Source organism: Zonotrichia leucophrys, chromosome 1, assembly GCF_028769735.1.
Source record: "Zonotrichia leucophrys gambelii isolate GWCS_2022_RI chromosome 1, RI_Zleu_2.0, whole genome shotgun sequence".
NCBI classification, from domain to species: Eukaryota; Metazoa; Chordata; class Aves; order Passeriformes; family Passerellidae; genus Zonotrichia; species Zonotrichia leucophrys.
The window spans coordinates 64,595,367-64,622,220 of NC_088169.1; the positions used below are offsets into that span (position 1 = coordinate 64,595,367).

Consider the following 26,854-nt stretch of genomic DNA (forward strand, 5'->3'; position numbering starts at 1 on the left):
TCTCCCGTCCCTTCTGTTATTAGTTTCTTACTCTCCTGGGAGACCAAGTTTAATGGCAAGGATTTTATCCGCCGCTAGCCAGATGCCTGAGAGACCAGCTCCGTCGAAGTATTTTAATGAAAAATATGTTCCTGATGAAATTTGGATGGCATGTTAACAAAGACAGATCTTAGTGCTCAGCATCACAGCAGGTGTATTATGTGCAAACATAATCCACTGTGCTTCAAAGGGTTTAATAAAGTAGCCTGCCTATTTATCCTGTGCTCATCCTCCTGTTATCTGGGGTCTTTACAATTTCCACCATACAATCATAGGGGCGACCTGTGATTTCTAATCACCTTTTTTTTTGACTCTGTCCCCTTTTGGAAGTGTTGCCACAAAGGCGATACAGGTCTGAAAGAAGGCACTGAGGGGGAGTGCACTGACCTGAGCTGCTGTCTTGGCTTTGTTTCTGACTTTACAGTTTGAGCATAATGTCAGCAAATCCTTTTAGAAAAAAAATAAGGCAAAGCCTTTTTCATCAGCATAGGGAAACAAAAGATCAAAGATCACTCGTAACTCATAAAATACTGCAAGGCCATTGGATCAAAGGCACTATAATAAGTGCAAAATACTGTGATACAAGTAAAACATCTTGCCATGTTTTCCAGACTCTTTCCTGCTGCATGGGTTTCTTTACTTTCTCCTCTGCGTTACAACAGGGGAAAGAGAATTTTTTCCCTAATTTTTTTTTTCTACTTTTGAAGATTAAATCTTCAAAAGATTGTGCTCATAGTGGAAAAAAGCCTGGCAATACATCCACCAATGTAAGATTTTTCAGATGTTAAATACAGGCAGCAGGTGAGACTGGAGTTTCAGTCTGGGATTTGAGCAGACATTTCAGAGCAGACGTTTCATCCACCTCACTCGTTTTCTTCTCTGAGCTTCTCCATCATCTGGAACCTACTTACAGTATTGTTTTCTTTATTACCATGTGTGATTTATTTCCTGGTTCATTCAAACCAGACCCAGTGCCACAATTCATTCACTTGTGCCAGCTGGTACCTTCCATGATCAGTGAGAAAGATGCTTCTGGCAAGACTGCCCAACTCTGCACTTAGCCCCTCTACAGTGGCACTGCCTGAAGCTGAATTCTTGCTGCCAGAGTCACACAGACCACGACCAGACATGGACACAGGAAGCTCCTCAGCATTCAAAGAAAGTGTTGCCCAGTCTCATCACAAGAAATGTAACAGGTTATGTTAGCTGCGTCTGGTGAAAAAATGCAGCATCCTTCATTTTTTAGACCAAATACACACCCGACTGTATCCTCCAGAACATCAAACACAATCTTACCTACAATAAAAAACAGGCAAGTTAAACCCCCCCAATTGTACATGCTTCTATTAAAACAAACAAGGAGAATATTTAGAATTTGGATTGTTCAAAGTAAAATGCTTAAAAACAGCCCAGAAAATGCTTATGATACACAAATAGTTCCTTTTTGCTGTCTGTCCTGAACATAGTCTGAGTTGCTCAGCAAGGGTTTGTCCTGCTCTCCCAAAGGCTTTGTCAGTACTCCAGATGGCAGCATGGCTGTGAAGCATTAACCATCGCAGACCCCAGCTAGCATATGGAAAAGAGGTTTAGCAGCAGTTGATCAGAGTCCAGCCACAGTGGTGGGAAATAACCCTGAGCAGCTGCTTGGTCTCAACCCTCACTTGGTGCAGAGATACCCATGTAGTGTGGAAACTGTATTTCCTCAGTCATATAGATGATACAAGTTAACTAGAAGGGACCTTTTAATCTGTTTTTAATTCTGAACAACAAAAACTGACCCTTCCTCTTGGGCCTTTATGTCATGCCCACACTTCTCATAAATGAATGAGGGAAAGCAGGAGAATTCATTACATGTAACACTGTCTGATGTAAATGCTCCATAAATCCTTTCCTATCTTTGTGGGTATGTAGGTGTCCACCAGTCTGCATTTAAATCACAGACTTCATGTCATGCAAATAAATTTAACAACAGTCTGAGATAAATTAGTCTATTGTACAAAAACAGATAGAAAGGGCTTTTCTTAAAGCAGTCTCTGCACAAGGATAGATTCATCATATAACAACAGTCCCTGAACATTATGCATGAACACTGGACATGACAAATACCCACATATATGTGGCCCTCAGCTGCAGACAGGCACATTAAGGAGCTGGTGCTGCTCTTTGCTGTTTGATGTTCCATCTCCACTGCTGCAAGCTGACTCGCTGACTCTGGAGAGCGGCCTCCTGCCTGCCCACCGCTCTCTTCTCCAGTCAGCAGCCACCCTGGCTCCGACGAGCTGGCCCGTGCCTGGACACGTTGGCCTGACCAACGCCCAGCGGGAGGGGAGTGATTTTCGTGGAGTATGCTGAGTTGGAAAATCCACAATGGTCCCCAAGGATCGAGTCCAGCACCTGGCCGTACACAAGGCCATCCCCAAGAGTCACACCATGTGCCTGACAGCATTATCCGAACGCTCCTGAGCTCTGTCGGGCTGGTGCTGTCGCCACTTCCCTGGGGAGCTGTTCCAGTGCCCAACTACCCTCCGGAAGAAGAACTTTTTTCTGACACCCCACCTAAACCTCCCCTGCCACAACCTCAGACCATTCCCAGGGGTCGCATCACTGGTCACCACAGAGAAGAGATCAGTGTCTGCTCCTCTGCACCCCACCCTGAGGAAGCTGTAACTGCGATGAGCTCTCTCCTCAGTCTCCTCCAGGCTGAACAGACCTGAAGGAGACTGAGGAGAGAGCTCGGCCGCTCCTCGCAGGGCTGCCACACAAACCGCACGGGGAGCGGGGAGCTGCGGAGCTGCCCCAGCGCCCTCACCGGGGCCGGCCCAGCCCGGGGCGCACACGGGCCGGGCGCGCCCCTCACGGGTCTCCTCTCCCGCAAGGCCGCCCCAGCCCGGCGGGCGGGCAGGCGTGTGAGGGCGGCGCGGCCGCGGCGGGGCAGGGCCGGGCCGGGCCGGGCCGGGCCGGGAGCGCCTCGCCGCCAGGGGCGCGGGCTGCCCTCGCTCGGCGCCCGCCGCCGCCGCCCCGCGCCCGCTGACAGCCGCCCGCAGCCGCCATTTAACCCTCCTGCCGCCGCTGCCGCCGGCGGGCAGTGAGCGCCCGCCCGCCCCCCGGCAGCGCCGGCAGCGTCTCCTCCACGGGAAGGACCGCGCTCTATCCCGACCCGCCGGCCGCTCCCCCGCGGCGTGGAGGTGAGCGCGGGGCGGGAGCCGAGCCCAGGGGTGCCGGGGCGCGGGCGGGTCGCTGGGTGCCGAGGCGTGGGGCGGTGCGGAGCCCGGGGGCCGCCCCGGGCTCGGAGCCGGCCGGGGGCGGCTGTCGGCGCGGAGCCGGCGGGCACGGGCGGGGAGAGCCGTCGGTCGGAGCGAAGGTGCCGCGGGATCGCGCCGTGATCGCCGTGACGCGCCGTCCTGGAGGTGTTTTAAAACACCCGTGCGCCGGCAGGTCCCGGGGTTTGCCACCGCCCCGTATCCTCTGCGGTCGCCTCTGCCCCGCAGGGAGCGGCCGTCCCGCCCGGAGCCCCGGCGCTGCAGCGCTCCCGGAGTGCCGGGAGCATCGGCACGGGGAGCGGCTGCCCGGGTTCCTCGCCCAAGTCCGCAATAGGTAGGAATAATTTTAGTGTTTTTGAATATGTTTGGTGATTTCTACTTTATTTCAGTCGCTAGACCGGTCGAAGCCGTGTGAGTACACGGCAAACCCAGGGTAAAGCATAGGAAACCTTCGCAATTATCTTTTTAATACTGATACTTCACGGTGTTTCAGACCTGCTTCTCTAACAAACTTCGGACTGTATCAGCCATGTATGTTCTCCATACGAGGATCTTCAGTATAAACTCCACCGAAAGGGGAATTCCAGTAATAGTGGACAGTACATATATACATATATATACATATTTTTTTTTTTTAAGAAGCTCTGAAGGGGCAAGGAAAGAATGGATGGCTGCATTCCTTGCCTTATGCCATGAGCTCTCATCAAATGTATATAATTCTTTGCATTCTTTATTTATTATTGCTCGAACATCTTCCCAAATCTCCTTATGCTTAGTAAACTTGTTTTCATTGTACATTTTCCAAAGTAAATATCATCCCTGTACGCTGTTTATTGTAAGCCCTTCGGTTACAAAGGACAGATGTTGCTGGCCAGTCTGCTCTTGAATTGCTATGTTAATATCAAAAAGAGCTGAGAAATCTCAGGATTTTGTGAGATCTGACTCCAAATATTAATGAAAATAGGCTCTACCAGCTAATTATTGTTTGGGTTTTTTTGCACAAGGAGGATCTGGTGCTGTCAGTTTCAGCCTAGTGAATTTAGATGCATAATTTTAATAAAGTCATTATCTGATAACAATGTAAAATTGTTGGATGTGTAAATAAGAATGAAAGATGCCTTTGAGGATGTCAGCTCCAGCCCCCTGCTGTGGCAGACATCACATAGACACTTTCCTGGCTAAACTAAATATCTTCCAAGAAGTGGCATATTTTTGGCCCTGACCACTCTGGCTGGTCAGCAGCGATTAGATTTTGATAAAATGTGATGAATAGTTGAGGTGTTCTCTTTTTACTGTCAAAGTGAAGAGATTATATGGAAGGTTCTGAAATTCCCAGCAGGTGGTAACACTTCAATAGCTGCCTAATCCCATTGCAATAAGCATATGATGGTTGAAAATAATTAATCTCTTTTCCAACGTACAGATAAAATATGAAGAAATCCATTTGAGGAAATGTTGCAGATACACATTTCTTTTTGCTGTTAATGCTGCTTGTGAAATGTAGGGAGGATTTAGGGACTTTCAGGCTTTTCTGTCTGCAGCCTATTTTGCCGTCAGCCTCTCATACGTAGCCAGAACTGTGCAGATTTTGGGCTGCAAATACAACTGAAAATGTTTAATAGTGAACAGCTAAAAAAAAAAATATTTTTTTCTCCTTAATTTCAAAAAGTACCCAGACCATGACTGGTTGCTGGGTCCATCAGAGTGCCTGGGTGGGTGCTGCTACTTGGGGCAGGTTGGTTCCAAGAGGATCACTCCTCAGCCTGACATCATACACACCCGCTCCTCCCCCAGGCCCTTGTCCCACCTTGCTCTCCTGTGTACCCTAAGTCAGGGGGGTTTCTGTGCCATGGCTGGGTCCATCTTCACCTGCAGCTGTGGGGCTGGTGGGACAAGGAGAGAGCAGGGCTGTGCTCAGAGGAGAGATGAGCAGGAGCAGCCCTGTCTCTGAAGGAGGATGGGAGCTAGGGCAGGGGAGGGCTCAGCTCTTGGTGGGGATTTGCAGAGGAAGGGGACTGAGGGTATTTGTGCGTAGGTGAAATGTGGGATCCATCAGTGGCACTTCTCTGCATGACTGAGGCTCCAGAGCACAGAGGTTTTGAGTGCCATGGATTTGTGTTCTCATTAAACTCCATGCTTGGTCATGGAGTGTCTGATTAATTCCTGATGGCCCATTCTTAACTACACGGCTTATTTGCCTCTCATCTCCCTAATGAAGGGGGAGCAGGCACTGAATGCTGTGCTATTGCACTTGGTGAAGGTGGTTACTGCCAAATCAGCAGGTGACAGCTCTCAGAAGAGGTAGCTGGTGTCTGAAATGTCATGTCTGTGCTGCAGCCTTGGATACTGCTGCAAAAATACCAGGAGTCATAAATCCAGTTGGCTTGGAGTTTTTTATTTGTTTGGTTTATTTTAGGGGTGGTTTTTTTTTTGTAAAAACAAAATGATCCCAATATATTTTATGGTTTTAACAATGAAGGGAAATAGGGACATTTTTTTAATAGATTAATACATATGATTCTAATAGGCAGTATTATAGCCTATTCTGTTACTTATTTGCAAAAGATATTGCAAGTAAGTATTGCAATTTCAAATTTCACATCTGGCTCTTACCTGGTTAGGGACACTGTGTGCCTGCAAACCACACAGCTGATGAGGATTTATTCTTGTAGCCCCCATACCAGATAGTGAGATACAGTCTCCAGTGGAGAGCTGTGCCACAGGAAAAGTAAGAGATGTGACCAAGATAGCACAGGAAATCTGCTGCAGAGCAGGGACTCAACGTTTTCCTGTGTCATTTGTGTGGCACACAAGCCTCTTGGTCTTTGCTTCCAAAGCGCTTTATGGCTTCTGCCCTCCTCATCTGTCATTTCAAATTCCCTTTGGAGAGGAAGTCTTCCACTTCCAATCAGCCCATTACACTGTCTCTTGGAAGAAGAAAGCATCTTTTTATGTTGCTGTGTTTCTGCTGCATTTTGCACAATAGAGCCTCAGTTCATGCTTGTCCACGAGAGCAATAAATTAAAAAAGCCAATTATTTGAAGTCTGATAGCCTTCTCCGTTCCATCATTTTTCATCTCATTAAGTTAATGAACTTGAGGTAGAAGATCTGAATAGAGTAGAAACCATTTAAATGTACTGTCTGCTTCAAAAACCAATTTTATAGGAGTGTGAAAAGAGGAAAAATATTTGAGCAGGGGGCAAATATATGAAGAATTTGGAAGAAGACCTAAAAATGAGGAGAAATCTAGAAAGAAACTGGCTTAGAGAAGATAATGAGGCAAGGGGAAAATTCTGAACTGAACTTAGAGGTCAGTGTAAGGCCTTTCCAAAACTGAGATGAGGCAAAAGGAAGAAAAGTGAAGGCGGGGAGAGGAACAAACCTGTGCAGAAAGAGAGGAGTACAAGGGCACTACTACACCAGAAATGGGCCAGCATTCCCTTTAGAGGTGCTATTGGAATTGAGCTAGCAAAGGTGCAAAAGCTCAGGGAGGCTTCGTGGAGCACTTTAATTGGAGCTTTGTTCCAAGGTAGGGCTGTACTGCAGCTGTAGCCTGAAGTGGCTGTGTGTGTGTGAGGTGGGAGGGCTCCTGCTGCAATCGAGCGCTGCAGAGGCTGAAGTAGCCCTGGGCTAGGCTTCCAGAGGTGCCTGATCTCACTAATTGGAAGTTAGTTTTGGTACAGTTTCAAACACTCCCGTTCTAGCCTGGGTGTTACCCGTGCTGCACACCGCAATCTTTTCCCAAGACAGCCAAGATAACACAGGAGGAAGGGTGAGAGGGAAGAGGTTTTGGTGTGACAAATGATTGGTGTTACCGAAACACCCAGGGGCTCTGGCGCGGGGCTCCATCTCCGGCTTGGTTAGAAAGAGTCTCTGTCCTGAAAAGTCTTTACTATAAATACAGAGTGTGAAAGATGGGGTGGAAAGGAGGGGAGCAGATTAATGCTGCAGTTTGCTGACATTATGTCTGGCAGTGGCAGGAATAGGAACAGAAGTCAGGTCTGGTCCCTGTGCCTCCCGCTGGCGCGCTGTCTCATGAACCATGCTGCTTTTTGCTTGGTTGGGCTGGTGTGCAAATTAAGATGTAAGGCAGCAACCTCAAGAGTGCTCTCCTACACAAGCTTTTTCCTTTTTTCCTGAGCATTTATTCTCCTTTCCATAGCTTCATTTCCTCTGTGCAGTGTGTCGCCCATTAGACTGAGATTAGGATTATTTGAATTTCATCTGTGAATATGTGACTTTCTGAAAGAAGTATTTGTAATAGCCATTTGAAGAATCTGCAGCTGAGAAAGCTAGGAGTGGAAAGGACCAGTTAAAGTCATCCAGCACAATCATGGTAGTGGCCCACAAAGCAAGTTTTCTCCCACTTTATTTCAGGGCAGTTTACAGCAATGCCACATATCGTCGAGTTTTCTTTGAGCAGTTAACTCTAGAGGCCAAGACATCTATCTATCACAATTATTTTTTTTTAAACAAAGCCTGTTTTTCTGCTTTGGACTACTTCTATTCCTTGTTCCGACTAACTGGTTAGTGATGAATAAGGACGCAGGCAAGGAGCGATGTTGGTGCTGCGATGCTGCGCTGCCGCCGGCAGCGGGCGGAGCTCGGAGCGGCTGTCCCTGGGGCAGGCTGGCTCCCTGCCGCCCTCCGTCAGCAGCCGCCCCTCTCCTGAGGCACAAGGTTTGTCTTCCTGTAATTTACAGCGTATCAAGTGAAATTGAGGGTGGTGGCGGTATCACTGCCCCTATCTAATGTGTTCTGGAGCCCTGTCAAGTTCCTGGGCCGGATGATGATTATTCCTTTCAGATATGTGTAGCTATTATTGTAATGGGCTTTTATTGAGCAAGGCTGTGCTGCTAGTCTTCTTAGAAATTATTCTCTCCAGCCACTTGGCGCAGAGAGCAGTTCAAAAAGCTTTCAAGTAACACGTCTGCTGCATCTTAGTTCAACAAGCCAAGCAGAGTAATTGCTGAAATACCTTATTTGTGATTCCTAAAGACATACATGATATTTGGTTCCTATCTTTTACCATTATCCTCCACAGTTTTGTTCATTCCTAACTTCTCCCTGCTCCAGTGCCAAATTTCTCTCATAAATTAGGTTGTAAACCTATTCAAGACCTTTCTTGCATGTTTGTGTGAAGGTGAGCACAGTGACACTGACCGACAGGTGCTCAGTGAAATGCAGGAGAGCAACTCTTATATTTTGAAATGGCCTCTGAGTAGAATTTCTCTTTTTAGAATCCCTCCTACTTACATTTCTGAAGGAAACTGTTTGGTTTTGCTGCTATCATTGTTCTTCCAACCTCTTTTATCTAATTGTTATGAGACTCGTAAAGACTGGTTTAAACCACATGGACATAAAACTGGGAAGCTTGCCAAAAGAAGTCTATTTCTATTGGCTTAGCAAAGGCTCAAGTGATTGTAAACTTAAAACATTATGGAGGAAAAAGTGGAAGTTGGCACCTTTTTCATCTGATCAGTTGGAGTGACATAAAAGGCAGATATAGATCTCTTATAAATCTAGTAAGATCACTAAGTGTATTACTAGACCTGAATAACAGAGGGAGTTCGATGACCAATCAGTTTGCTGCTGAGCTGCTTTCATCCTTGAAAGTAGCTGACGGACAATATGAATTGTGCACCAGCAATAAATCTCCAATATCAGTATGTCCTGAGCTCAGAGTTATATTTTGTATAAAATACTCATTATTTTGCTATTGTGAGCCTTGTTCATAATATAAGATATCCATAGCAGCAGTTCCTGCAGTGCAAAGATAAAATTGTTGTTATCTGTCTTTGTTGTTCTGGCTCAGGAGCTGTATTTCAGGATAGAAAATTATTGTACAGTGAATTGTAGCTGTCCTTACTCAGATGCATTGATACAGTGTTAGTAGTTGTTAAGTAAATGAGAGAAATGTTAATTAATAGTTAATTAATATTTTTTTACTTATTAATGATATGTCTTTCTTCACATATTTTACGAAGCAAAGTTGACACAGCTGTAATTTTTTAACTTTTAGGTGTTCTTGGAAAACGTGCTGGCACTTTGGAGCTGAAAAAGGACATGAGGAGTAAAAAGACCCAGGATCTCACTGGTCAGAATGAAACATATGTTGAAAGATTTTTCAAATCTATTGTTAGTAGTGCTCTGTGACTACGGTGAGTATTAGAGCTGTCAAGGGAAAGCTGTGATGTGCTTTCACAAGGTGGTTTTGAATGGTGGTGTTTCCAGGTGATCTGTGGAAATGAAGTGCTGTGGAAGCCACCACTGATGGGCACAGAGTTTAGTGTAGATCTTATGCAATAGTTAAATGCAACGTGCATAAACTGTCCCTTTAGATCAGTGTCAGGATTCTTTCCTGGTATAAATTTGCTCAGGGAAATGAACAAGACAAATTAACAAATTTCCATGAGCATCAAGGGACAGGCTGTGCTAGAAGCAGTAACTGGAACTCTGCTCTCTTGTAAGACTTATATTTAATAATATTTAATGAACATCATGGAAGATAGGTCTGGTTTAGGTATCCATAGTGGGATGGGTGGAAATATGTACAGAACTACCTGTTTCTCTCCATTACTGGGAAAGGAACCTGGGTGGTTGGATCAGATGTAAGCATCTACAGTACAGCCAAGCTCCTGTGTCTGAGTGAGTCCCCACCTGAGCCCCCCATCTGCCAGCCAGAGACCTTTTGAGTACAACAGAGGTGTTCTTTACTCTGATTGTATAAGAAGCCAAAGGATGATGTTCATACTCATTCAATCTTAGTCACATAAAATTAGACAGCAAGTCAGAGACAGTCAGAATTGTTTGATTAGTCCATGCATAAATCCATACATATTGAAAGCAGCTCTTACCCATCTGCAACTGAGATGTGTAGAATGAAAAAGCCTCCTTCTCACCATCAGCTGCCAAGAAGGGAAGTTAGACATCCTAAGTTCAAGTCAGAAACCTGCAAGATGTCTATGAGCTGAGGGGCATCATATCTATGCTGTCTTATCCTTTCCAAGAATGTACTAAGTAGGAAGTAGGTTTGCAAATTACTTTCTTATTGCAGAGTGAATTAGAAATTCTGAAAATGGGACTCTTAATTCCTAAGCAATTAATATGTTGTAGAAAATTTCATTCCTAGTTTAAAAGTCAGCATTGTTTTGACAGCTGCAGCACATTGTCAAACCACGCTGAAGGATTAAGCTGTGCGCTGCAGAAATAAGTACAGCGTGGAAAAGTACATGGGAAAAGAAGTGGTTAATCCCCACTTATGGAATGAGCTGTAGCAAGTAGTTCTTGTGTCAAACAGCTGAAGATGACTTACAAATGAGGGAAATGGACAAAAACATATGCAGTGTGCTGGCCTTGTATAAGTGAGAAAAGCGATAGTAAGTAATGACTGGTATGCTACTCATTCCTCTGTGCATACTCCATCTCTGCTGCAGAGCAAAAGATCCCTAAAAGATGGAATTGCTGTCTTTTAGATGAACTTGGTTCTAGTAGAAGTAAAGATTCTTGTCTATGGCTTTTAGTACAATTCCTTTTTTTAATAAGACAGCTAACCAGCCCGGGTAGAAACACTGCACTGAGTGTGTAACACAGTAAGGTAAGTAATAAATTCACTGGAGCCAAGATGTGAGATGGATTATTACAATATCCACTGATTCTTGGTGAGCCAGTCCTCTAGACATTCACAACTGATTGACTCAGAGGTAAAAGCTATTATTCATGAACTTTATAGAGTGTGGCACAGCAAGTAATTATGAGGTACAGTTAATGAGCTAAATCTCTGCTGCAAACTTTAGGTGCATCAACTTTCACCTTATTTTCAGTTAAAAGGCAGCCCATAATTCAGAAAATTGCTTCCAAACAGTTTTGCATATGCATATTTTTGAATATTACTGTGTACATTGATTTTAGATAACTATTTAATTTATATAGTTCTCTGTTTCAGGCAAGACTATTTTTAAGTGATCCAGTATGCTCTGGAAAATTACTGAAGTGCTATAAAAAGCTCTAACATCCAACTAAACTGTATTCTCATTTCTTATCAGTTTGCTGATGTTTTTGTTCTACTTAGCTCTGTGTTACCGAAGGCTGACAAGCCAGCAGCACAACTCAAGCTGGCTTAAAAACACTTAAAAATAAATAACTATCTGAATAGCATCCTCAAGAAATTCTTCTTGCTCTTCAGTGAAATCAAGGACTTTTAATCTTTTAAAGTGTGAATTCTTACAAAGACTCCTCTGGCAGGTTGTTGGTACCACAGCCAGACTTCTTTCAATGGGGTACCATTGTAATGACAATGAAATTTATACAACTGCATTGAAGGATGCCCCTGACTGGCTGTCCAAACAATTGGAATGAAGTTTTGGCATGTAGCAGTCATGGGCACGTAGTAGGCTGGAGGGCAGCTGAAGGAGCTTGCCGTGGAAGCTGTCTCCTGACTGCTGTCTTTTGGAGCATTGTGAAAAACTGCTATGTGGGCTGTCCAAAAGTTCAAATTTCTTATTTACCAAACTGGAGCTTGAGTGCACCAGCCAGAGCTCTGCAGTGCTGTGACTGCATCCTCCAGCAGCGCTCACTTTCCTCACTTCCTGAGTGATCTGCACTTAGGGTTGATGGACTGCTCCACAGCAGTCCCTGCCCTCCTGTCCTTCCTCCCTGCATACAGAGTTGTGTTACACCTCGTCTCAGCTATTCCAAATGACAAACAGTGCAAGGAGGTCAAGACAGTTGTAGAAGAGAGTAAGGACAATAAAGCAGTAGGTAGAAACATCAGTGCTTTTTATTACTGTCACTTGAATGTTTTTGTTGTAAGTTTCAAGCTTAAAATTGAAATTTTTCATGCTGGGTTTTTGCCATGGTCTGATTTCCTTTTCCTTTAATGTTTCAACTACATTGAATCTAGCTGATTCCCATGTAGAAAAATGCATCATTTTGTCCACTATCAAAGAAAAAATATCCCAGCAACTCACAGCCATTTCACTGGGAAACTCTAACACATCTGTGGGAACTTCATTTTTGTTAGAGTTTTCACAGTGGCCTGAGACATGCTTTCTGCTGTCCTTATAAAGACCTAGATCTGGTCCAGATCTAAATCCTTGCACATGACTTAGAGATGAGATTCTCTGAAGGGTCAAGTGTGCTCCAACTCCCCCTGGCTCCTCTTGCCAGCCTCATACAACACTGTGCATGCTCCTGCCTAGGGCAAGAACTCCCTAGCATTACTGGACACAAGAGTTGATTGTCCTGTGCTCCCTTATGGAATGAGCAAGGAAGGTGGGAATGTGCTGGAGTTAATCGCAGGCCCAAGGAACAGCAGAAGATAAAAGAGCTATAAGGTAAAGAGATGAGTGCAGGAGTTTGAAGAACTGTGGTAACAATAATGGAGTTAGGCTAGTACCCAAGAGATACTGAAAGTGGATGGTGGTAGAAACAGGACTGTAAAATAGGGGCAGGCACACGTGACAGAGCCAAAACATGAAGAGTAAGGACAATGTGTTGCTGGTCAGTTCAGAGACACTTTTTGCATGTCTGTCTCTTACTCTCTGGGTGTCCAAGTTGAGATCAGGTTTGCTGCAGTGCCATGTGCTCACCACAGCTGCGATGAACGGGATCCTGCTTTGGATGTCTGAAGGACCATTTTACTTGAAATCAGGTCCTGGCTTTCACAGGGCACCACAATTAGTTGATACTTGAAATTTTTTACCTTCATGCCTGTGCCTTGGTTCCTAACACACTAAACAAGAATAGTGACCTCCTCTCATTTTTCAGGGATTTTAGAAGGATAAAGTCATTAATATTTCTAATGCACTACAATAAGAGCACAATAAAAGAGTCCATGGGGGAAATGAATAATTCTGTGTTATCCGGATGGATTTTGGATGGTGTGCAGTCAATAATACATAGGACCACCAACAGAAGAATGAGAACAAAAGAACCCTCTGATAATGAGCACTGTCCATCTGCCAAATGAAGCAGTGTCTTGTGGAAATGCAAATGAAAGGCTGGAGTTACAGTACAAATACATGTAAGAGTATATGTACGATTTATATGTGTAAGGCTGTGCGTGCCACCTTTACTCAGACTTTATGTATGTGTGTATGTGGTTGGAGCTGGTTATTTAAAGGACATGTTATAGCTGGTGGCAAGTAATAGGCTCTTTTTTTCTGGTGCACGCTGCACCCCGCCCAGATGTAAATGTCTATACCCAGTCAGATGAATTTCTTCCTGAAAATCTTTCCTGCTGAGAAGAAAGTGAATCCAAGGTGACTAACTCAAATTGAAGCTTAGAGTAGTAGGCGTCTAATATTATGTGAGATGAGTCCTGCTACTCCTGACTGCTAAGTGCTTGCCTTGGCAGTTGCAGTGTTTTTCCAGCAAAGCTTTCTTTGAGGTAATCATAAGACATGTGTAACAGATTTAACAAGTCAAAGTATTGTTAGTTGATACTACTTATGAACGGATTGCTTTAACTGAAGTTTTACACTTCCATGGCACCTTCCATCTAAGACTCAGAAGCCTTTCCCCAGACAATTAATTTAATAAAGATGTCTCACAGCACATACTGTATCTGGAATAGATAGATATATGCAGTTTCCATTCTTTCAGATAACCTTTCTGTGTCTGAAATCCTTAAGGTTCAGGCAATGCAGAGAAGGTAGCTGAGCTAAGAACGGAAATGTGATCTTCCAATTTATTGCTTTAGATATCATCACTAGTTACAGCATGTCTCAGGATAATTTGGCGACTTGCACAAACATGGTCATGCAAGAAGTGAATTTGAAAAGACTGCACCATTTATAATGGAATGATGTCATTTAGACATGTTGCACCACATCTGAGACAGGAAAAGTGCTGCAGTCACCATCACTGTTATTTTCAGCTCTTTCACTCAAGTGTCTGCGATGCAAATGAGCAAAATGAAAGATTCATAAGACAGAGCAAGAGAAAAGGCTTCAAAAAGCATCATGCAGACTTCCTATTCTATTTAACTTGGGGGACATTTTTCATCTGTCTGTATAAGAAACCACTGTCCTTTTTTTGCTAAATTACGGCTGAAGCTGAAAAACAGCTGGCCTCTGTGGAGTTTAAAAATCTGTAAGTCAAAGAAGTTGAAAAGTTTGAGAATCTGTTCTGATAAATTAAGGTTTCTGTTAATCTTTTGGGTGGTTTGTGGTCCACTTTATAATACTGGTTTTTGCCTTCCTGAATGTGTTACTGCAGTGGATTTTGAGCTGCTCCAAATCACATCCCTGCACAGAACAGAGCTGTTGAGCTCTAACTGCTATTGCTAGGACCTTTTCTTTTTTTGTCATTTGGTTCACTTGAAAAAGACTGAGAACCGCTTTTAATATCCATTTTTAAAATATTTATTTTCTTCCATAGAAACAATTACTTGTCTGTTTCTTAATACTGTTGCGGAACTTTTCCTTTCAGTTCTCGGCGAAGTGGAATATCTCCTGTTGGAGCACCCGGATCATGTAGCTTTCAGCAATGACACAGTGTCTGTGGAATATCAGTACTACAGTGGTGGTAATGTGACAGCAGGGCATGTGTCCATCCTTTTATTGGATGCCAGCACCAGTGAGATAATTGCAAGAAAACAGCTTCCTGCAAATCAGTCCCGGGGGACGGTGGTGTTTGAGTGCTTCCATTTCAAGAGTGCTGGTGATTTCTTGTTCAGAATGGTCTCCGCCAGTGACAACAGCAGTGCTGCTCAGTGGGGCAGAAACAGCATGCCCACCCTCCATGTGGAATGGCCTGTATTTCACATTGATTTGAACAGGAGTTCAGAGGTGCTTGGGAGCTCCCTTCAGGTTGGACTTTTTACAAATGAGCAGTTATGTGCCATGAACAGGACTGTGATTTCACTGGATGTGATATTCACCAGCACCCTTTATGAATTCAGAAGAGTATGCTCTGATGAGACTCTGGGCATTAGAACTAGCAAAGGAATCCCCCTGTCTAGGTCCCAGTGGGTAGAGTTTGACTGCCCACCTGTCAGTCAAGAAATATACATCACTGTCTTACTGAAATCGTTAGAAACACATTCCATCTTTGCCTCCATAGGACCTGTAGATTTCCACCACAAATTTGGATACAGACTAGTTGTGGCAGCAGAAGACACATGCAAAACTTTGGTTCAGGTCTTTGTAATCTCTCCACCATGCACGTCTATCAGTGGAAAAATTGTTGTTTATAAAGAGGCTCTCAAGCATCCAAGTCAAAGAACAACTTGGCTGTATGAAAACATCCTTCAGCCTGGAGACAACAGGACAGAATTTAACTGCACTTTGTTTGATGTGGGGAAGAACAAATACTGCTTTGACCTCCTCAACTTCTCAAATCGAAGCTATTTTCCAGCAAGAGTTAAGGAGTGTATACTGATCCAAAGGAATATGGGTTTGTACTGATTTTTTTTCCTCTTTTAGCCAAAATCAGCACTCTTTCCAGCCAACATGGATAATGATTTTGGGTCTCCTGCACCAGACAAAATAGTTGTAATGTCATACTTAGGTGGGAACAAGATAGACTGTAGAGGACACAGGGACATTTGATACCAGGTGCCACTGTGGTAGCTTAAGGCTGCACTAAGTTAATGCTAGGTACCAACTAGAACCACTTGAGCATTCTGCATGATGTACCTATCTCGTCGGGCTGGAAATGAAACTTTTCCCTCTCAGTGAGGTAAGAAGCTACTGTGGTAGATGTGGCCCACTGGAGACTCTAAAGGTAGGATTAGTCTTACCTGCATTTAAGTGTATAAAAGCCAGGGGCCCAACATTAAGTAGTTGTGTAGCTTTTTAGTTGAGAAGCATCTTGCAAGGGTGATTCATGAGTGTTGAACATGCAGGGGCTGAATCCTCACATGGGTGTCCTTCTCTACCCGTTTGGTGAAGAAGTTTAGTGCTCTTCCTGTTAGAGGCACAAACTCTGGTGAGATGAGTCAGGATCTGGGTACAGTGAAGGGCACAGCTGTGCCACTTGGACAGCTGGCAAGTTTTCTAAAGAAGTGTTTCTAGAGATGTGTTTGCTGCCTAGAACTGACCGGGGTACATTTTCTGACCCATGAGGCCTTCTGGCAGATCATGGGCCATGTTCATATAGCCAAACCTTTCCTTATAGTCAAGATTAGAATATACAATCTGCCAACTGGGAACAGCTGGTGGTCCATATAATCCTTTGGACCATGATCAGGCATGGTCTGAGAGAGCGCTGGTTGGCAGAAGCCAAAACTATATGTTTTACAGCCATAGTGTTAGAAGTGGCAGTCCATGGTTTGACAGTCTACAAAGCACAGTTGCATGGCAGAGGAAGCAGATGAGCCAAATACCCTTCTCATCACTCATCTGTGGAAGGCAGCCACAGAGAGGGATGGGCTGTATGTGCACAAGGGAATTGGGATTGGGTTGTGTTGCGTTACACCCTGGAAGGTAAATGTTCTCATTTGAAGCAGCTTGTGTCTACAGGTAATGAAGTAGTCTTTTCCAACTGCACACTTCAAAGAGTTTGGATTGAAAGATTTAAAATGTGCATCATTTTCCTCACGTCCCCACCTTGGTTTCCCTGAAAAGAAAGTGCAGGATCTCTAGCTGAAAAATGGCCATTGAGCTTCATGGACAGGTATCTGAGAGGGATCATGAGAAGACCGGGAATGTAGGACATGCTCCAGAGCACGCACTCTCAGACACAGCCTACATTAATGAGGTTTCTAGCATCTTATTCTGTGCTATTTCACAAATTCTAGAACTGTTAGCTATTTAATTAACTCTCTGTACTAAAAATGACCTCTGTTTTCAACACATGCCAAACCCAGTGCATAGTTCTCTTCATCTTAACTTCCCATCTACATTCTCTTTTGGCACTCGCTGTCTTCCTTTGGCATAAGAAAGTCTATCTAAAAATGAAAGCATATTATTTTCTTAATGGAAGTAATTCACAAGGAAAAAGGAAGACAGAATTCTAGTTTTCCATCTGTACCTGGGTGGTATGTTACACTGATATGATTTAGATAATTACCTTGACAGGTAAATCACTAGCATACAGTACAGATATGATACTGTGCCCAATATTTAACTGGTTTAATTGATGAGATCTCCATTAAGCAGTGGTTCCCTGCAGTCTGCTCTGTTTCCCTGGGTTCCTCAGCAGCCCCGTCCTTACAACCACATTGGAAAGAATCAGGCTATGCCTCTTGAAGAGCAGAGTTGGGTCAATAGCTGCCAAGTGCAGAGTATCTCATCTACAAAGCCGATGAAAGCAAAGCCACACCATGTAGTTGTAAATAAAATGTCAACCTGAAATTAATTAGGCTGCAGCACATCTGACTTTGTGCCTGTATCTGTGAGACTTCAAAGCCTGCAGAAAGCGTTTGAAAGGAGCAGGGTGTTCTGGGAGGGGCACATCAACCTGAAGACATGACAGACAGAGCAAACCTGCAGTGCCTGTGATGGCCATCAACCTCCTGGCTCCTTTGGAAGGGGCTCCCCTGAGCCCCCTCCCCTTGCTGCAGACCCCCAAAGCTGTTTGTGTAAAACATGTGACTGCTGCAGAACAGGTGCCTCTCCTCAAGTCTCCTAATTTCTGCTTTGGACTTGCTGAAGTTTAAGAGCAGGAGAGGTGATAAATCTCACGTCTGGGCTCCTGTGCAATGTGGGCTATCATTTTTCATTCAGTTACCCTGGTGTTGAGCCCCACAGCTAGTCTTTGCATGACTGCCACTTACCCTGCAGGGAGTTATCCAGTCTTCTGCTGAAGACACCACAAAACAGACTTATCTGGTAATTTCTCTCAATACTATGCTCAAATTTATTTATTCTTTTGAAAAGGGAAACTTTGTGTGTTTCATAACTAAAGTTAATCTAGCTTCATCCTCTGGTGACTGAATTTTACTCTGCTGCTTTCTGATAGCTGTTTCCTATCCTACTGTCTTTGCCTCACAAAGACATTTGCGCATCCAGGTCATCTCACTTCTACCGGATTTTCTCAGTGTTCTTTTTAACAAACTGAAAAGATGAAGTCTTTAATTGGAAGGCATTTTCTTCAGGATTTGATTAATCTACTGATTCTGTTTCACTCCCTTTCTGTTATTTTAAACACTCATGTTTATTTGACAGCCAGGGTACCAGATTTGTGTGCTGCATTCAGACATCGTTCTCACTGATGCTCCTTGATCAGTAACACTCTCCCTATCCCTGCCTCTGCTTTCATTCCACTGATTGCATTTGCAATTTTCCCTAAAAAACTTTACTTTTGCCCTGTAAACTCCTCTTGAGCTGTTTCAGTATGGAGTCTGCCAACCTGCTGTTGCAATTTTCATTCCTTCTTCCTACAGTTCCTTTTTGCTTTGCTGATTTAGGATCTATTTTCCTTTAATTGTCCTAACTTAGCAAGTACCCTATGTTGCTCCATACAACTGCACTGTCTTCTTGTGTCATTACAGGAGGGACATATTTTCTCAGTAATGGCTTATATTTATTTTCATGTCAACTAGGGAAGCACTGAGCCTTATACTGATCCCTCTGGAATCTCTCCAAATGCATTCTCACTCAATGATGGTTTTCTGTTGACAGTTGCATATCCAATCTGTCACTCAGCCAGTTCTTACTTCATTTAGCATATGCTCTATTGTTATGAAGCAGAGATATTGTTTTGTAAATGATCAAAGTTCCTAAATCATTAAAATGATCTTCGTCCAAACCACAGATGATGAGATAACATAATTTTACCACATCTCTTTTCCATAAATCAGACATGAGTTGTATTCCTGGTGCCTTGTCAGTCCCGCTCTTTATTCCTCATTCATGCCAAGTTTAGTACAGCTTTTTGGAACAGGAATCTGACTTGTGTATGGATTAGGAAGCAGAAAGCTGCCAGTGGCCCTAAGTGGGCTAGGTCAGCAGCTCTTTGAGCCCAGGCAATCAGCTTCAGAATAAGTGTCAAAAAAAACTTATGCTATCCAAGACTGTGACTATATCTATTAAAGGTGGGGAATACATCCATTAATTGTGAGACAGCACTTGTGCAGTTTTCTGTAGACCCTAACTGGAGAATCTGTCAAAGTCAGTGAAAAATTTAACAGTGAGATGTGAGTTCATTCATCTGGATGGGCTCTTCACTGTTTCACAGAGGAGCACGCAGCTCATTTTTTCCCCAGTGTTTGACTGGATTATTGGGATCTCTGAGATAGGAAACTCTGTTAGATCATCCTGTCCAGTAGCAGATGCATTGCAGGCTCATGCTGTTCCATGCATAATCCTGTGCTTTTCTCACCTGAGATTTAAGTGCTCCCAGCAGTGAGACTCCTGCTCTCCTTAGAAGGTTGTCCCATGTTCTGTATCCTGCTTGAAACATTCAGAACATGACTGATAATATTAATCAGTAATGCTAAAGCATAGAAAAAGGTGTTTTTTCATATTTCTGGTGTTAATTAACTTTCTTTTCTGGTTCCTAGTTACACTCTGGAGACTAATTTCAACTTTGGTGTGACTTACACTGAAGTCTCTTGCAGTTGCCTACAGCACAAATGAATTTTGTTCATCCGACTTTTGCTTTTGGGATGATGGCAGGACATAAGAAATGCAGCTGTTGCCTGAAAAGGGAAAGAGGAATGTGGAGGAAGACCTTCTGAAGAGGAAAGTGGTCAGTAAGGGAGGAGAGGAGCAAATGGAGCATTTAGAGGTCAGGCAGGGGTGTACAATTTCTGTCAAATTTTTGCTTCCTGAATAAGAATGTGTAAGTCAGATCTGCTCGTTGGTAGGAAATTCTGAGAACCAATTAGCTCTGTTGCCTGAGTCTGTACCTGAGTTGGGTGTTTATTTAGAAACAGGCATATGCAGGAGATTTGGGTGTGCTAGGGCTGGTTTCTACCCCATCCACTTTTTCTGTGTCAATAAATGCTTCATCTCCACACATTAGGAATAAATCAAGTTTTACAGACTCACTTACAGACTCAGCTTCTGGAAAAAAATTATTTTTAGGCTGTGCCTCCCCATTTCTTAACAATGCCTGCTTGTGGGGAAAAGACTCCAATTTTCTCAGAGTCTAGGATTTCTTTCTTTAAAGGGATCCTTTTCCTTTCGTTGTCCAAATTAGTAACTGTTGGAACATGCCACCATTTCAGTGCACCCAAACTTCATTTCCATGGAAGGGTGAGAGGCTGTTTTCAGGACCTAAAAACTGATCTCAGCTTCCAAAAATATCCTGCAATCCCCTAGGCTAGCACAGATACTTTCATGAACCTGTCAGTAATTAGTGATTTTGTCCCACACCACTGGCCTGGTTGAAGTGTTTAAGACTGGTGATGTGTGTCAGGCTGGAAGAATGATGATGATACTGAGTGTCCCTTGCTGACTGTGCTGATGGACAGTGCTGCATGTGCAAAATTCTGTGAACATGGAAATCTGAGGGGAGAAATTTATGCAGAGCAATAATTAACACAGTTAATTGCATTTATCTTTCATGTTGGCAGATCTGCCAACTGTCAGCTATTTCAAAATAACTCATCAGTTAGATGTCTTCACATTGATAATTGATTCCTCAATTGTGTGTGAAGAAACCTCACGCTTATTAGAGCTAGTTTGCAGTGCATACCTTCTGGTTTTTCCCCTGGCATTTTCAATCTGTTTGTCTTAAATGGAGGTTAATAATTTCATTTCCTTGGGGGAGAATAACTGTGCTTCATTTTCTTTTACATTCCGGTAATTGCAGGGGATTGCAGAGCAAGATGCAGGAGTTTAAATCTCCCATCTTTCATGGGAACTGGAACATTTCTTGCTCTCCTGCTGTTTGAAGCACATTTCTTAGCCCCAAAGCTATGGATGCCAAGTGTTTTTGCTAAGGAACTCTATACCTTTAGCCAAAGTCCAAGTCAGTGAAAAGTGTCCTGGAGCAATGGGCATGTCAGGTTTGACGTCAGTGTTGGGAAATTACTCATCCTAAATGTTCTTGTATGTTGAAACCCACAGGCATCAATGTGGAGCCTGTTGAGCACCCTCCACTATCACCAGTGTTAGCACTGGAGGCAACCAGAACCTTTCTGAGCTTGGCTCTGCATCTGACTTTAATTAACAGAAGTTTAGATGAGCAGGAAATGTGGAGAGAGGGAAACAAGTTAGCTCATGCCCTGGAAATTATGACAGGAACTCACCAAGCTGCTCACACAAAGAGTCTGTAGGTCTACAAGGAGGTAGGTCCTTCAGCTAGCCTCTCTACCAGTGGTGAGGGACACTGCTGGAGTCCTTCACGTTCCTCACCTGAAGAAAACTGTTGGGAGATCCTATGATATATATGATACTATGAAGTCTTCTTGAGAAGGTATCAATGAGCCCTTTATTAACTATTGATTGTGAACATTTTTTCTTCCTGCCCTCAGTAATACCTTGGCTCGCTAACCGATGTGTTTTGCAAACTTTCCATGGTTTTTCCCTTTTTGGGACTCCTTATCCCAACAAACCTCCTCAGTTACCTGCTTGTTGGCATCCTCTGATTCTCTTTTCCCTTGACACCATACACTTGTTCCATTTTGTACTTTACTGGAAACCGACATGGCTGCAAACTGAAGGAGGAGTCTGAACGCTCAACCTGCCTTTGGGCTCATCACCATCTCCAGAGACAGAGGGGTGAAAGCAGAGAGGTGCACAAAGAGCACAAAGTGAAATACAGCCTGGGGTCTTGGATGTTGCACTATTGTGGTGGAGTCAGTGACAAACAGCCAGGGTGGTCACTTGATGTTGTGTGGGCTTAGAGCAGCAGCACCAGGGTGTGTTGCCATGCCCATCTCTCCTCTGCATTAGGCCATGCAGATGTCCTGGGGCCTGCAGGCACACAAATGTGTGTGACTATGTGCCCACATACACTCTGCAGCTGTGGCTGGCAGCACAAGTGTAAGCTCAAGCTCTGGGGCCCCATCCTGCAGTGCAGGTGAGGACCTGCACCAGGAGGGCAGATCCACTGCTCCTCTTAGGCTGATCACATTAATGCTGACATGGTCACAAAACTGTGTAGGACAGGGCCCAAAGCAGTTACAATTTAATGTTTATTGAAACACAACTGTATTTATTCTTGTTAGAGACATTTAAAAATAATAACACACTAGGAACAATACAGCAACCAATAAAATATAAAATTATAAAGCCATTTTCAGTCATGCAACATTCTCTAGTGCTTGGACATCATAACCTGGTTAAGGGCTCGGGGCATGCTAGCAGCAGTAATAAAATTAAAAATCACAGCTTGTGTTGGCGGTAGCAGCACCATAAATTATCCAGAAGAGCAGAGTTTAACTTGGTCTACTTTTAAAAAAAAATATTTAGCTGTTTTTCTACTTTATCTGTGGGCAGTGAAATGAAGTTAAGAAGTCTATTGTTTTTCTTTCTGTCAAAGTCAGCTGACCCATAGGAGCATCCCCAGGGGTTTTATCTTTTAAGATTGCACCTGAGCTCATGCATTCATTTGGAATTTAAAGTGGTGGCCCTGCCTCAGTGTCACCACTGTCACACAGGGACAGGAATGGTCCCATCTTTACTTCTCTGGGTTCTCACTGCTGTAAAGTTTGAATGTGGAGATCGCTGGATGAGAATGTTGTCTAAGAAAAAGAGGGATTTTATTTCACATTAAAAAATTATAATAGAGTGTTAGAACCTGCGTCTGCCTCCAGTTAAAATAAATAAATGAACATGCAAAATTCCATCCATGAGTTAACTGCCTAATCATAAGCAATAATACAATAGAGACCTGTAAGTTGCCAGATGAATGATTCAATAATACGCTTATGTGCTGGAAAGAAAATAAAAGAGTGAACCAATGTTGCCATTTCATTAGGCCTTGTAGACTTATCATCCTGTCACAGTCATGTAAATCAGCAGTAACTGTACTTCAATCAAATTATCCTGCTGTAAATGCACTGTTTGTCAGGCAAGAATTGGATGAATATATAAATTACCAGCCCACTTCAAAGATCTGTGGATTCATTTCCTTTTGCTGTTGTTCCAGGCAGAACCTGCCTGCCAGTTGACTGACCACTGTTGCAGGCTGACACTGGGGTGAACAAAGGAAAACAGCAAGTGGAAGCTTTGGCCCATCCCTGGATGCCACTTGCTATTTTGGTCTTGCTGTTTGCATTGTTTGCTTATTTATCGCTGTTTTTCTCAAAAAGAAGACAAAGGGCTGTGTCATTAAAGGTAAGGAAGCAGACACGCTCCTCATTGCTGTGAGCTTGTGTGTTTGTAGAAACGTGGAGCCGGTGGCAGCCCTGGAGCCCGTGCAGCGTCACCTGTGGGGACGGAATCCGGGAGCGCTTCCGAGAGTGCCTCAGCTCCTCGCTGGCAAAACCAGGCTGCGCTGGATCGCCAAGAGAGACTTCCCTGTGCTCGCTGGAGGAGTGTGTGTGTATGTAGCTCTGCTCTCCTCTTCCCCCAGTGCTGTGACCCCCCTGGCAATAGCAAAGTGTGAAATGGAAACATCCTGTCTCCCTTTCAGTCATACTGGTTTGGGGGGCTGTCACATTCCTGTGGCTGATGGAGTAGGGCAGGAGCCTCTGTGTGTCTGATTGGGGAACACTGGAGATAGGGCTCCAAGGCATAATATTTCTGAATGCCATGGGTGCAGCTTAAAATCTCCAGGATGATCAGAGAGTGGAGAAGTCCTGAAAGAGAGATCTTGGGGCTATCAGAACACATTCAGTAAAAGCCAAAGACTCCAGTGGAAACCTATTAGAAAGCTAAAAAAGGTTGCTGGTTCCAGCTGGGACCTGTGGTATGAGGTTGCCATTCTGTGAGATTTTTGAGGTGGTAGTGCCAGATCTTCCCCTGCTCCAGCCTGCCACTGCTGCTGGCCTGTGACAGGGCAGGCTGGCTGTTACTGATAGGTAAGGCTTTATAAAGGTTTTATAAACCCTTACCTATCAGTAACAACTGGCCACTGGTGCTGGGTGGAAAGTGGGTGCAGATACAAGAGACCTGAGCCTTCTATGAGGTGGATTACAGCAACCATGTGGCCTCCAGTGAGGCTGGATGAGGCTGTGCCAGCACCATAGTTGGGTGCTGACAGCCACTGCTGAGGGGCATGAGAAGTGCCCTCTTTCAGCACAGTACAGGTGCTTAGTCTGTGCAAAACTTCTGCTTCTTGCAAACTCCCTGCTGAAAAGGAGTGTGCTGATGCCAAGAGAACAGAAAGCTGATCTACAAGCTCCAGTGCCTTTGTGTCCCACAGGTGCCACAGGGGTTGGGAATGGGGATGTGGAAGGAAAGATACCTGGGAACTGTGCAGGCTGCTAGGATCTCACAGTATTATTTAACAGATATTTTAAGCTATTACAAAGTGACCAGCAGGCCTTAGTCCTTGCTTTGGCTGCTTGCAGGCTCTTCTTTCTGCTTGCAAAAGTGCAGTGTGTAGAACTGGAATGGAAGCAGCTAAAAAAATATACAGTTTGGGGATGTGGGGAGTTGTTTAGCCTGTGGCCACTGCAGTGTTTATGCCACTGAAAAGGAAAGGACAGCAGGGGGAGAGAATGTGCAGCTGGAGCAGGAAGAGGGGAGGACTATGTTTTTAGTGGAAGTATTGGCTTGAACCAGCTTCACGTGTTGGGGATGAAGGCCTCAGAAGTATACAGGCAGGACTGAAATGTGTTGTGGAACACTGCAGGAAATGGGTTGTATTTAACAAAAGTTTGGGTGAACGGAAAATGCTAAAAATTATATTCCATCAAACCGGGTATTACATGTTGTCAGCGGTCATGAAGCACTGGGAATGTTTTAACAGATCTAATGTTTTTAGTGACTTGAAAATGCTGACCATGTGGGTTTGCTTATTTAGTAAAGCTCTGAGTGAAAGCAGAAAGGAACAATTTAGATGCTTTGGGTCTGCAGTTTAAACCAACCCTGCTCTAGTTGTCTTCGCTATGCCAGGCTCTCTGAGGCTGCTGTGGGCAGCAATGCCACCACCAAAACACAGTGGGGTTGTTAGGGTTTTTCCAAAGCTGCTGTTGAGCTGTGCTATCCCATGCCTTCTGTCTTTCTTCTGGAGGGGTATGTCTGTAAGTGTATAATTTGATTTGTCTCCTTACCAGCCAGTTTCATTCCCCACCTCTGGAGCTCAGAGCTCAGAGAGCAGTCCTGGTCCCCCTTCAGGGAGCTCACTGAAGGGGGTTCCCTGCTTGCAGAGCATGTGCTGGAAACACAATTTGTGTGTGGACCTTGCTTTGCCTGCATGGAGGTGACAGCCTCTGGTGCTTCTCAGAGGGGTCACTCCTCCCATGCAGGTGTGCAGCTGTAAAAGGTGTAGGATGGTTTCCAACCATCCTGTGCATACACTGTGCACACAGCTGTGGCAGTGTGGTTGGACTCAGCAGGTCTGGACAATCCCCAGGTTCCAGTGAGGTGTCTAGGTTAATAAGAAGTTAATACATAGAGAGCACAGAGGAAAAGGAGGCTGTGTCTACGCCCACTGCAGTGGGATCATCTGGAGGAAATACCTCACTTCTGTCTTGCACATGCTTTCTAATCCTCCTGCTCCCACATGGGGCAGCTTCCTTTACAGAATCACATGCATGGTTACATCCCACTGAATCTCAGCTTGCTCAAGAAGGGGTTTGACACTCTGATTTTACAGGATTCATCCGCTGCCTAATCTCAAGCTGGGAGTGTCACCGTCACCCTTCCCATTCCAGCTGTCTGCAGCTTTCAGAAGCAGACAGGTTCTGTTTCCAGCATAACTCTGCAGACATTAGTCCAGCAGATGGAGCAAATGGCTGAATGAGCAAGGCCTGTGCATGGTGCAGGGGCCAATGAGGTGCAGGGAGAAGTGAACCATAGGGACCCAGTCCTTTTTGGAAAATCTCAGTTCCTTGCTGTTAGCTGTGTATCCCAAACAATGCAGCACAGCATGCATTACAAATAGAGAATGGAGTACTTGGAAAATATCCATAAGCAAAAACGACTGAGAGAAGGATGAGAAATGAATTAATTGCTCTACTGCAGTGGTGCTGAATAGAGCAAATGCTGGCCCTGCCTGCTCAGCTTGTTCACTCCCCTCTCAAGTATCCAGAGCAGCAGTGCTCTGGGCTCTGGCACAGGGGCATTGGACTGAATGCAGATTTTAGAGATCCTTCTATAAGATTCAGCAGGCAGTGGTCTTGTTCTTTAAGTTGGTTTCAAGCTCTCAGAGTGACACAAAGATCAAATGCAATGGCAGGATTAATGCAATGGCAGGATTTTTTAGAGGACTTGGGATTGTTAGATAGCCTGAAATAGGGAGGTGGATCTCCTTCCCAGCACCCTGCACTTCTGTTCTGTAGCAGCCTGAGACCTTCTAGCCTGTGTTCATCAGTGCCTTTGTGCATCCTGCCCACCTAACAGCTGCATTACCAGCTTGCTGTTGAGTGTGTGTTCTCCTGAATTATGGGAAGTACATGGCGTCCAGTTCTTGTTATTCTGCAGTCACATTTCCTATTCCTGGACAGTCACTCTGGTGCAGGCAGGAGCACCTGCCAAGTCTTACAGCTGGCTATCAGTCTGATGGAAGGCTTTGGATTCTGGATAAAACTAGAGACTAGGGCAGG

At 44.4% G+C, this 26,854-nt stretch overlaps 1 protein-coding gene across 2 annotated transcripts in view; it reads left to right on the forward strand.

Annotated features, from left to right (window-relative positions):
* Positions 1–3,038: 3,038 nt before the first annotated feature.
* Positions 3,039–26,854, forward strand: part of THSD1 (thrombospondin type 1 domain containing 1) — a 30,482-nt gene continuing 6,666 nt past the window's right edge. Inside the window, exons 1-4 of one of the 2 annotated variants that reach the window (XM_064715404.1) lie at positions 3,039–3,224; positions 9,323–9,461; positions 14,734–15,699; positions 23,527–23,685. In XM_064715404.1, the coding sequence (XP_064571474.1) occupies positions 9,404–9,461; positions 14,734–15,699; positions 23,527–23,685 (1,183 nt within the window). In that variant the 5' untranslated portion in view covers positions 3,039–3,224; positions 9,323–9,403. Of the gene's footprint in view, positions 3,225–3,415; positions 3,634–9,322; positions 9,462–14,733; positions 15,700–23,526; positions 23,686–26,854 lie in introns of those variants that run through there. The other variant, XM_064715412.1, reaches the window with a different exon arrangement.